Source organism: Cryptotermes secundus, unplaced genomic scaffold, assembly GCF_002891405.2.
Source record: "Cryptotermes secundus unplaced genomic scaffold, Csec_1.0 scaffold280, whole genome shotgun sequence".
In the NCBI taxonomy this organism is placed as follows: domain Eukaryota; kingdom Metazoa; phylum Arthropoda; class Insecta; order Blattodea; family Kalotermitidae; genus Cryptotermes; species Cryptotermes secundus.
Window position 1 is genome coordinate 747,486 of NW_019720566.1, and position 11,921 is coordinate 759,406.

At 42.4% G+C, this 11,921-nt stretch overlaps 2 protein-coding genes across 4 annotated transcripts in view; one reads left to right on the plus strand and one right to left on the minus strand.

Annotated features, from left to right (window-relative positions):
* The window catches only part of LOC111868691, a 264,586-nt gene that overhangs the window by 251,232 nt on the left and 1,433 nt on the right, over window positions 1-11,921 (minus strand). For both annotated transcript variants that reach the window (XM_033753203.1, XM_023859580.2), the window contains exon 2: window positions 10,116-10,336. In XM_033753203.1, the coding sequence (XP_033609094.1) occupies window positions 10,116-10,145 (30 nt within the window). In that variant the 5' untranslated portion in view covers window positions 10,146-10,336. The remainder of the gene's footprint in view (window positions 1-10,115; window positions 10,337-11,921) is intronic.
* LOC111868680 (A disintegrin and metalloproteinase with thrombospondin motifs 3) overlaps window positions 1-11,921 on the plus strand; it is a 37,363-nt gene that overhangs the window by 13,941 nt on the left and 11,501 nt on the right. For both annotated transcript variants that reach the window (XM_023859564.2, XM_023859573.2), the window contains exons 6-8: window positions 686-799; window positions 3,683-3,856; window positions 5,558-5,686. In XM_023859564.2, the coding sequence (XP_023715332.1) occupies window positions 686-799; window positions 3,683-3,856; window positions 5,558-5,686 (417 nt within the window). The remainder of the gene's footprint in view (window positions 1-685; window positions 800-3,682; window positions 3,857-5,557; window positions 5,687-11,921) is intronic.

The following is an 11,921-nucleotide window of genomic DNA, read 5'->3' on the forward strand; positions in this document are numbered from 1 at the left end:
TGAAACATCTAATGACCTCACCGGGAATCGAACCTGCAACCTTCCGGCTTGTAGCATAGTGCCTCAACCAGCTACGCTACCGTGTGCCCTATACCAAAAATATTACTGTGCATAATTTCACAGTCAGTTAGTACGCTAACGTGTTTGTTTATTATGTCTGGCGAGGTAGGATTTGTAAAATGGAACCCTTTTGTATTTTCACTTCAGACGCGACGTTTGTGCTGCATTTGAATAAGCAGAGCATATGAAATTATCGCGGGAGCTACATTTCAGTATCAGTAGATTCGTACTAAGCCGGTCACGGTAGCCGAGCGGTCTAAGGCATGTACTGTCTTCGCTCGCTTGGAAACCGGGATCGTGGGTTCGAATCCCACTCAGAGCATGGATGTTTAGTTTGTGTGTGTGCGTTTTTCTGTGTTTGTGTACAGGTAGAGGCCTTGCGACGAGCTGATCACCCGCCAAGGAGTCCTACCGAATGTGTAAGATCTAGAAAAACCGAAGTGAACGGAGAAGTTCATGGAGGTAGGCCTAGGCCCACTGGGGCTGTAGTGCCAAGGGGAAAAAGAAGACTCGTACTTAGGCATGACAGATCCACAACTCTGTCCTACCATGGGCCTTCAGCGGTGCCATTCCCCTCAGTATATCACCGATTTGACCTTTTTTCTGATTTCTGCTATGTTGGCAGGCAGTGGCCATGTCTTAGGAACCAGCCCAAGACAGGAAATGCAACGCATCTTAAATCGACGCTGCAGGCAACTTTTTCGATGGACGAACAGTGCCGCATGGAATTTGGGGATGGGTAAGTTTTTGGTATGTAACCTTCAAGATGTAGGATAATACCAATTGAAATTCGGTAATTACTTAATTACTTCGCCGCGCCGTAGCTCAAGCGGTTAGTCGCTGGTTTCCCACCGCAGTGGCGCGGGATTGACCCCGGGTCTGGTCAAGTGGGATTTGTGGTGGACAAATTGGAGCTGGGGCAGGTTTTCTCCAAGTACTTCGGTTTCCCCTGCCAGTCTTCATTCCACCAATTGCTCCGCAATCACCCTCACCTATCATCTGGGGCTGGTACAATAGGCCAGAAGTGGCAGTACAAGGGACTTAGTCTTACCCCACTAGCAATAAAAAAAATAATTACTTACTTAAGGAGCTGAGCCCTTCTTGAGGAGAAGCCAAATCTGCAGCTACTCAAGAATTTCCCAGCATTTTATGGAACCCGAAGGTTTATTACCGTGTTCACAAGAGCCCTCCACTGGTCCCTATCCTGAGCTCAATCAAATCCATACCATCCCATCCTCCCTCTCTAAGATCCATTTTAATATTTTGTATCCACCTACGCCTTCGTCTTCCCAGTGGTCTATTTCCTTCTGGCTTTCCCACCAATATCCTATATGCATTCCTCGTCTCCACATTCGTGCTACATGCCCTGCTCATCTCATTCTTCTTGACTTGATCATTCTAATTATACTTGGAAAAGAGTACAACTTATGAAGCTCCTCATTATGAAGTTTTCTCCAACCTCCTGTCACTTCATATCTCTTCGGTCCAAATATTCTCCTCAATACCCTGTTCTCAAACACCCTCAGTCTATGTTCCTCCCTTAATGTCAGAGACTAAGTTTCACACCCATACAGAACCACAGGCAAAATTATAGTTTTGTATATTCTAATTTTTATGTTTTTGGACAGCAGACGAAAAGACAAAAAAGGTTCTGGACAGAAGGGTAGCAAGCATTACCCGAGTTCAATCTCCACTTAGTTTCCTCCTCAATCAGGTTTTGATTTATTATCGTTGTTCTCAAATATCTGAACTGTGCCACATTTTCAAAACATCTGTTTCCTGTCTTTATGTCATGATTTTGCCCTGCATTTTGGTCACGAGACAGCAACATATACTTAGTTTTCTCAGTGTTTACTTCTACACCAAACTCTTTACTTGCGTCAATTAAAGTTAGTGTTTTTTTTCTTTGTGGTATCTATATTATCACCACTACAAGGGAAAATATGGCGCCCATCTTTATGTACACACATTGATTGAGTCTATACCGTCACGTAACTTTTAGTGACTATAGACGGGGTTTGGATCGGTAATCGGATTTATTGTACTCTTACAGATCCGTGACTACAAGTAATTGTAACCGTTTCACTAAATCACACACTTTACAGCTCGCTAGAACACACACTTAAATCTTTTCAGTCGGCTGTGTCTTCACCAGTTTTCTGGTAACGGCTTCCAACGACGGAAGTTCCCCTTCCTCTGTGTTTCCGAACTATTTCCTGAACTCAGCTACCAGCTTTCAACGGCAACAGCTCACAACGCCTAAACCCCAGCATTTCCCTCTCACTAACCCACCAACCAATTCACACAAATCAAATTCTAGCTTTTAACTTGTCCTGCTTATAACATGTTGGCACGGACCATGCAGAAAACCGCTTTCCGTTGTTGTTGTATCATCTTATTGCCGCGGAATTGTTGTTTGTTAGCAGAGCCGTTACCTAGCAACGGCTGTTGTATAGTTGTTTATTTGACGGTCGTTGCCTAGCAGCGGGTCTACATGCCACAATACAGATCGCAAAGGATGGAATGACTTCCAGTGTTGTTACGAAATTCGTCCGTGATTATATATGTCTGAGATCTGTCTACAGAACCTGTACGTTGGGTAAGGCGGTGTTAAGTATTGTGCAAAAAGCTCGAGCAAGGTTAGGTTGGTGCCCAGTGTCAGAACTGTTACTCGTGTTGTGTTCACGGCAGGTAGGCCTACATAAATACTCTGAAATATATCATCGATAGCCACTGAATAGCCATGTAATATCAGTCTCACTGCATACGCCTTCGTATCTTGCTCGAATTCTAAAAAACTGCTAGGTCTACATTTACATCCTGAAAACAAATAACCAAAATATGGAACTTAATGGATACCAAAATGAGCCAGAATGCAGAAGAAAAGTCGAAAGCCTCATACTGTTCCAGATGCTGTAAGATGTAGATAATGATTTACTAGAGCTGAAAGTGAAGAGATGGAGGCCAAAGGTAAAGAAGACAGAAGAACGTCTATCTGTTTTGAAGCAAACCAAGGTTCTTGCACACATTTAAAGCTAACCGATAAATAAGAATTTGATATGTGGAAGATCGACAAGTAAAGTGGTTACAATAAACATATCAAGCGAGTGAAGGTAAATACGTGTATATAAAAGAAAAACTTGAAAATTCGATAGGGAAATCCAAGGAATAAGTTGTGAATGTTTGCGACGATGGTATGTTAGTACAAATAATATTTTATGGACATTATCCATCGCCCTGCTTTTATCTAGAACACGGTCCTGTTTATACTGTGTTTCAAAACACACCTTCTAGGAGACTGGGTTCTGTCTCCGTCTTCAGGTAATGCGTACTCAGTTGGGCTCAGCTCGGTCAATTGGGCACAACTGAGTAAATCCAAGGAAGTTATGAACTCAAACAAGAAAGAAGAAAGAGACGAAAAAAATAAATTACAGAAAATTTTACGCCAGTCATTGTCCCGACAGAGAATAGAAACGGATACTTCCCGAGTAGGCTACAAGTCAGACATTACCACTTAGGTAACCTGGTACTTATGGCTAAGGTGGGCATGTTTCCTAGTCACGGTAAATTGAAATGAGACCAATCTGTAAGTTCCACTCCACCTACCCATTTGTTATTACAGGTATTCACTGTGTCGGACGCTGAACCTTCCCGATCCATGCTCGCACCTGTGGTGTGGCCATGTCTCGGCGCCCCTAGTGTGCAAGACAAAGAAGGGCCCACCACTGGAAGGGACCGAGTGCGGAGTGAACCACTGGTGTGTGGGCGGATACTGCGTACAAGTAGATGGCCGCAGGTACAACGTCATGCCATGTTCATATTACGCGAGATATGCCAGCCAGTAACTGGTTTCTAACAGTTTTCCATTTAACATCAGCTTGAAACTGAAACATGACTAAGAATGCACTTCCGAACACTCGTATATGGCACAGGCCATGGGATCTCAACCTAGCAGATCTTTATGGGGCGTTGCTACAGTTTCAAGAAGCGTTTAAACAGACATGTATCTACACACAGTTTGGGTAAGTAGGTAAGTCAATAAGAATTAACAAAAATGGTTTCGGAAAATGTAACACCAGGCCGGAGAAACATTTCGCGATACTGTAGGTGTAGAGACCGGTCTGGAAAACCGAAATTAACCGCCGTGGGGATTCGTTGCGCTGACCACGTAACACCCTCTGTCCGCTAAAGTTGGCAATAACTTCGCTGAAAGGGCCGCGCCATAGCTCAAGCGGTTAGTCGCTGGCTTCCCACCGCGGCGGCCCGGGTTCGATCCCGGGTCTGCTCAAGTGGGGTTTGTGGTGGACAAAGTAGCGCTGGGGTGGGTTTTCTCCGAGTACTTCGGTTTCCCCTGCCAATCTTCATTCCACCAAATTCTCCATCATAATCACCCGGGGCAGGTACAATAGGCCAATCAGTGGCCGAGGTGCCAAATGGACCCGGTTGGACTCCACCACCCACTAACCGAATTAAAAAAAAACTTAGCCGACAAGCGGCGGTCGCTCGGTCGGCATAGTTCTCTTTTCGACTAAAGCCACGGAGTTTTTTTTTTGTAGATATAGAGACGTGCAAAAGGTAGCTGAAGTTCCTGCTGCCACCGAACAGGCTGACAGGGTGCTACTTCAGTGTGCAGAACCGCACTTTCTACAGGCCGGCAGATTGTAGGGGGAGGGGGAAACTTATTTTATTTTAGGCAATCGAGGTACCACAGGTTTACGACCCCTGACACAGGCACAAGTTAACAGATTAATACAGTTGGAAGTTTCAGCACTGCTAATACACAAGCCTGTCGACACATATCCCGAGAAGACGCAATCAAACACACAGCCGCCACCAATTTCCCTAATACTCATTTTAATATTATCCTCTCATCTCAGTTTCGGTCTTAAAAATGGACGCTTTCCAAAGGGTCTCTTCTTCTGCATATTACCCAATAATATTATTGTCGAACCGACATGAACAATGTGGCATTAGTATTCCAGTGTTTCCTTTAGCGGGATAATACAAGTTCTCAAGTACAGGAAAGACTCCAAGTTAATCGCAACGACATTCCGGAGCAGACCTCTCTAATGTTATCGTGAATATTAAGTGGTAGATTTAGTCTTATGGGAAGGAATCAAATTCCACAAGTAACACAATTTAACATAAATAGAGCAATAATACATACTGAACCACTCAAACTTTCTGTAACTTCAGTAGTTCAATTCGCAGTCCCATTTCGAACGTGTTAATGTTCGGCCACACAGAGCGCTACGTACGCTATGTTAGCTGCGTCGCAGAGTGTGCACAGCGTACGTAGCATACGTAGCGAACATAGCATAGCGATCTGTGTGGCCGAACCTTTACGGTACTTCCAATACGTTGAACACAACTTGCCAATCGTTGCTTTTAGTCCTTATCAAAGTGCGCTAGTAGTTCAGGAAATGAAAGAGGTAGAAACTGACTTTAAGATGTGTATATGACAGCCAGCATCATGTTACGATATTTTTCTATCCAGGTTTGGTTTCGACCCTGTGACGCATAATCCCAGGGACGGAGGCTGGTCAGAATGGTCGGGCTGGACTTCGTGCTCCAGAACGTGCGGCTTTGGCGTTACTTTCAGGAGTAGGACCTGTGACAATCCGAGGTAAGGAGCTGCAAGACCCTTTTTGTGACTTCACCTCTTTAGATTTGGCAGGAGTTTCCTGTCACCAAGAACTGAGACCATTAAATGTGTGTGTCCAAGCACTGTTTCTCCTGTTTGATGAAAGTCGTGATCTGTATTGGGAATCTACAATTGTTCATTAGATGGATGAAACCAGTTAATTTGAGCTCTACGTTAGCGATGGTTACCACTGGGGTTCTGTCACTAGAGAGTTACTTCCCTTCTCCCAAACAAATTTTGATATAGAACTTTAAAATAAAAAATCCGGCAGCTATAACTTGGTGTGACGATTCAGTTATGCTTGCAGATGCGTATTCTGCCTCCCGCGGACATTATAAATATTTCTATCAGCAGTATGTGTACAAATTTGGTACAAAATATCCTTTCATCCTACATGAAATCCTAGATGCATTATTTTTAACACCCTTGTGACAGAAATATATATTTGGCCAAGTGATATCTATGAAACCGAGAAAGCTGGCTTAGCGGATACCGTTTCTGGCTTGTATTCGAGATGTAGCAATTATCCTGACTGAGGATTTTCCTGGTTTTCATCAGCCCCTCTGTATGACTCTCAGGATGGTAAATTGAAATATCTCATAGCTGCTATGTACCACGTCTGTTCCCTCATCCTACGACCTCGGCGCTCTACATTCAAACCTATTGTCAGCGCTGCTAAATAAACCGTGAAATTACAAAACAGTGTCTATGAAGAATGAGTATAGACAGGTCGTAACAATGATAATAAGATTTATGTTCTTAAATCTCCTCAGCCAGTGCATAAGGGATAGACTTTCGGGTTTGAGCCTCTTTGGGAGGACGTCAATAGAAGACATGACTCAGACTCAGAAGCCGATCTCACAGGACTGCGCTACATAAAATGTAAATAACAAGAGACGGCTCAACTTCGTAACAAAATGAGACGAAGATATGGATAATTTCGGAATAAATCGCCGTCCTTACAATTTCTGTGCTGCCTGTGACCGCTCATAATTATGAGCCAGAAGCAACTGCCCCATAAAAATGGTGGCGAAGAATTGCATTGTGTCAGTTCAAACAAGAAACGTGATGGTATTACAGTAATGGAAAATAGTTTTCATTTTTGAGATTCCTGGTTGAAATCCTGGCGGGTGAACAGTTATCCCGAGTAAGGCCTTTTTCTTTTCCTTTTTCTACTTTAACAAATCCCAGGACAGTTTCTTTAATAAACCACAACCGCTTTCCCCCACATCCATCTCACTCTCCTCTGACAATATTAGTATGCACCATATTTCACTCTAAGCTATAACCTCAAGAGCGTTATACAGTAGCCGAAGAAACAACCAATAATTTCAGTGACACTAGCTCCAATTACGAGCGGTCGCTGTTTGTGAGCTTCCTCTTAGTTATAAATACTATTTTTACAAGAAATAGATGTCTCTTTCAAATGATTGCTCGTTCAAGCACAATAAGCCTGTCTACATTAATTTAAAATGCAGGAAGTATATGTCTAATTTTGGTTCACTTCAACTTATTTAATGTTAATGAAACAAGAACATCTGAAAAGAGTTTACATCGCCTGTTTTCCTTGGAATACTTCTCTTCATACTGAGATTAGTCTCGACAATAAATTAATAATTAATTATTCAGATCAGTTATCCATTTCTGTCAGTAATGTTCACTGGCATATATTTTGACGTTTAAAATCCCGTACATTATTCTCCGTGAACATTTACTGCTCCCTTTAATCATTTCTTAAGATGTGATTGATTTATTGGCGAGTTACATGTTCTTTGCATCCGGACGGAAGACAACTGCCTTGTCTCACATTCGTTTGGAGTAACCAGAAGTGGGACAGTGTCACCGCGGGGGGCAAATCAATAATTTTCTGGAGACGTGAATTCGTGGTCCTTTTTTGACACGTATAACTGTAACAATTTATCTTCGGAAGGGTACAGCTAAACCCTCTGGTATTAGGAGATATCTGCTTCCATGTGTGGGGTCCGAGTTCTGTCTCTGGGAATTGCTTTCTACTCAAGAGTCAATATGTGATTGGCTTATGCTGATTGCATTATGACTTTCGCGAGTTAAAATCAGCCAAGATGAATTCTTGTCTGGTAGAGGGAAATCTTTAATTCGGATCCTTCTGGAGGATTAAACAACCCTCCCGCAAGCTACTTGTCTTCACTTCATACTTTCAACTCGTCCCAGTCGGACAATTTTTCTATGTTACTTATCTAAATTAACCCTAAAACTGATGTTGGAAATTATTAAAAATTTGTTACGCATTGCTTGCGCTGAAACTTGTAATGCATCCGCCAATTAAACAATCTGTCAAACAAAAGAACGTGTTTTTATTTCAATGGTGGAATAACTTCAAAAGTGCAGTTACCGGTTGCCTATTGCTGTTACTCGGCATGTAAGTTCAAAGAAGAGGACGGTTATAACATTTCGTTTACACCAAGTTTCGCACTGTCTTGCCGTCATTTCTGCAATAGTGAATTTATTAAACATTGTTCGCGCAGTTTTTAGATCGATATATTTTAGCTGTCCTTGTAGTTGCCCGTCTCAGGGAGAGAAACCGTACTCCTCTCGGGCCGTGTTGCCTGACCGCGACTTGGGCGACCCGGAGCGCACCCGGGTGCAGAACCATCCACACACAAACGACACCGATCGACAGTTCTCAAAGCATTTGTTACTAACTACACTATCAGTGTTACAGATGCACAGCAGCAACCAGCTTAAGGTTATGTAACTTGGCCGTGCCATAGCTCAGGCAGTTAGTCGCCGGATTCCCAAGGAGGCAGCCCGGGTTCGAGCCCGGGTCAGGTCATATGGGACTTGTGGTGGAAAAAGTGGCATTTGGGCCGATTTTCTCAGAGTACTTCGGTTTCCCTTGCAAATTCGCATTCCACCATTTGCGCCACAATCATCATCATCATCATCATCATCATCATCATCTGGGGCTGGTAAAAGAGGCCAAACAGTGACCGCCGTACCAAGTGGACTCAGTCTCACCCCATAAAAAAATAGCAAAAATAAGGTTATTACTTGGATTCGACCCTGTTTACCGAGGCCTAGTGGTTACAATGGTTTGAGAAAAGCAAACAAATGGTCAGAGATACGCCGAGCGAGTGTCCCCGGTTCCAGCCAGCATCTGTGAAGATAGGCATCTGCCATGGTTTAAAAAAAATTCTGGCGAAAGACGTTCCACTTCAGATTTTGATTGGCTGGACTGGGCAGCTTGGAGGTTTCTTAGTTTGCCTCCACTAATTAGAAAAAATCAAGTGGCTAGGATTTTAGGGGTGAACTCAGCGACCTGCAACGTACATATCTGCCAAACAAAATTTGATGTAGTGTGGGTCCAGAAAGACTCTGCTAAAATCAAGACTTCTGCACAAGTCAGTTTTTAGGTTTTCCAAAGAACCTGGTTCCGTGTACACAGTTAACTTGGATCTGGCTTCAAGCTTGGCCCACGACGCCCTCTTTTAACAAAGAAAGGGACTAACTCCCGAACAAAATAACTAATTGTGAGCCCAAAGTAATTACTTACAAATAACCCTGATTATAAAAAATTAAACATACTCCCATTTTGATAAGCGTAGCTTCAACTCTTCATTATTTATGGCCATCAGACTGAAAGCGAAATATAAATTTCGCGCGATCAGTGTACGAGTATTGCTATTTTACGTCATAAAAAGTTTTCAATAATCTGTTTTGCCGCACACAATTTCTGAGATCTACATTAAACATTTCTTCAACCACAGAAGTTGGCCTAAATGTTATGAGGGGACAGGAAAACACACGGACGGACATGCCAACATGATTCCGTAACACATTCTTCCTTATGACATAAGCAAACTGAGCAGAAAAGAGACAATTGGATAAAAACATTCTAAAGAATACACTTAAACTTCAATACATTATGAAAGATGCATAAACAAAAACATATAAATAAAATGCAAAAAGAACACTTACTTACTTGCTCACTTATGGAGCTGATCACTTCTTGAGGAGAAGCCAAATCTGCAGCTACTCAAGAATTTCCCAGCATTTTATGGAACCCGAAGTTTCATTACCGTGATCACAAGAGCCTTCCACTGGTCCCTATCCTGAGCCAGATCAATCCAATCCATCCCATCCCATCCTATACCTCTAAGATCCATTTTAATATTGTCCACCCACCTACGTCTTGGTCTTCCCAGTGGTCTCTTTCCATCTGGCTTTCTCTCCAATATCCTATATGCATTACTCTTCTCCCCTATTCGTGCTACATGCCCTGCCCACCTCATCCTCCTTGACTTGATCACTCTAATTATACTTGGAGAAGAGCACAAATTATGAGGCTCCTCATTATGCAGTTTTCTCCAACGCAAACAGAACACAAGAAGCGAAATTTGTTAAGATTTTAAATATAGCAGACATCACTTACCTTCTGTTGGAGAGGAATGGTGAACGCCATTGACAGATTCTGGAACAATGTCTCTGTACAGGGAATAGAAGTGACCAGCTGACTTTGCACCACATTGTCTTCAGTTTATTGCCACTGCACTGCTTGGTTACCGTGTTACGATAAACAAACAAGATACACATGAACGACTGGAACGTGTTTAAGTTCGTTTTAAATTAGTTCTTTAACGACGCTCTGAAAATCTAGATTATATCATGGGTAACAGGTTAATATTAATGAACATGAAGCAATTGGTGGAATGAGAAATGGGAAGGGAAAGCGAAGTACTGGAAGAAAACCCGACCCCGTTCCATTTTATCCACCACAAATCCCACACGACCTGCCCTGGGATCGAATTTTGGTCCTCGCGTTAGTAAGACGGATTGAAAATATTTACTTTATTTCGTAAGATGAGAAAAACGATATTTTAAATTTTTATTTTTTTTATTTCTCTGTTAATTTACAATCTACTCACTACAGTAAGGAGCAATATGTAAACTTTTTAAATTTACATATACAAATCTAGTTATTCTGTATTTTTCTTGTTTTATTTAACACTTTGTCAACTGAATAGATCGTACAGCGTCGAATGGGACGATTGGAAAAATGGAAGCATCTGTGACCGATTTAAGGCTCATGTCATCAGTCTCCTTAAGACAGACGCGAAAAACAATATAGGAGACCCCCAGGCATAATTTGAATGGGGAACGCCCCTCCCCCTAATACGAGAACTACCTGTTCCTTCCGTATTGCTCTGTCCTGTTATGGTCTATTCTGTACAGAACCATTAACATGATTTTACAGGGATATTACAGAAAGATTGAACACCTGAAAACATTTATTTTAAGTACTCTACACGGTGTGTCCAGGATCCGTTAGGACTAATTTTTTTAAATTTTGCCCTGCAATGCCATCTGTTGGCGAGTTGTGGCGTTAAGATTCTTGAAGTTTCAGCTGTAGCTGTCTATAATTTCAAAGCACAAGCATCGCTGCATCATTTGTTCTGACCTTGAATGTAACAGACGCTCGTCGGAAAATGGCGGTTGAACAGAGAGCCAACATCAAATTTTGTTTGAAGTTAAACAAAATAGCCGAAGAAGCGTACGAAATGATGAAAAGTGTGTAAGGTAGTGATTGTTTGAGTCGCTCGAACATTTTTCGATGGTATGCTGTATTTCGTGACGGCAGGGAGGACATTGAAGACGCTCCACGTGCATCAAAGCCGAGAACAAGTCGCACTGAAGAAAATGTGAAAAAAGTGACCGAAATCCTTGCATCAGACAGATGTGTTTCTGCAAGACTCATCGAGGAGCTTTTGGGAATACCAAAAAGTACTGTGCATCAAATTTTGACCGAGGATTTGGGCAAACGGAAGGTCTGTGCGCGGTTTGTACCGTACGCGCTGTCAGGCGATGAAAAACATGTCAGAGTGGAACACTGCAAAGACATGTTACGGTCGGCCCAAAGTTATACAAAATTTACTAAATCGATTGTTACTGGTGACGAGATATGGTGTTTTCAATATGAGCCTCTCACAAAGCGGCTGAGTGCAGAGTGGTTGAGCCCAAAGAAGTCGAAACCAAAGAAAGTGCTCATGCAAAAAAGTCGAGTAAAGACACTGCTAACCCTTTTCTTCGATTCCAAAGGAATCATTCATAAGGAATGTCTGCTAGAAGGTCAAACAGTGAATTCTGATTATCTCGGAGTCCTCAATCGTTTGTGGGCGAGAATTCTTCGAATTCGACCTGAATATTGAGAGCAAGGTTCCTGGTCGCTCCTCCACGACAA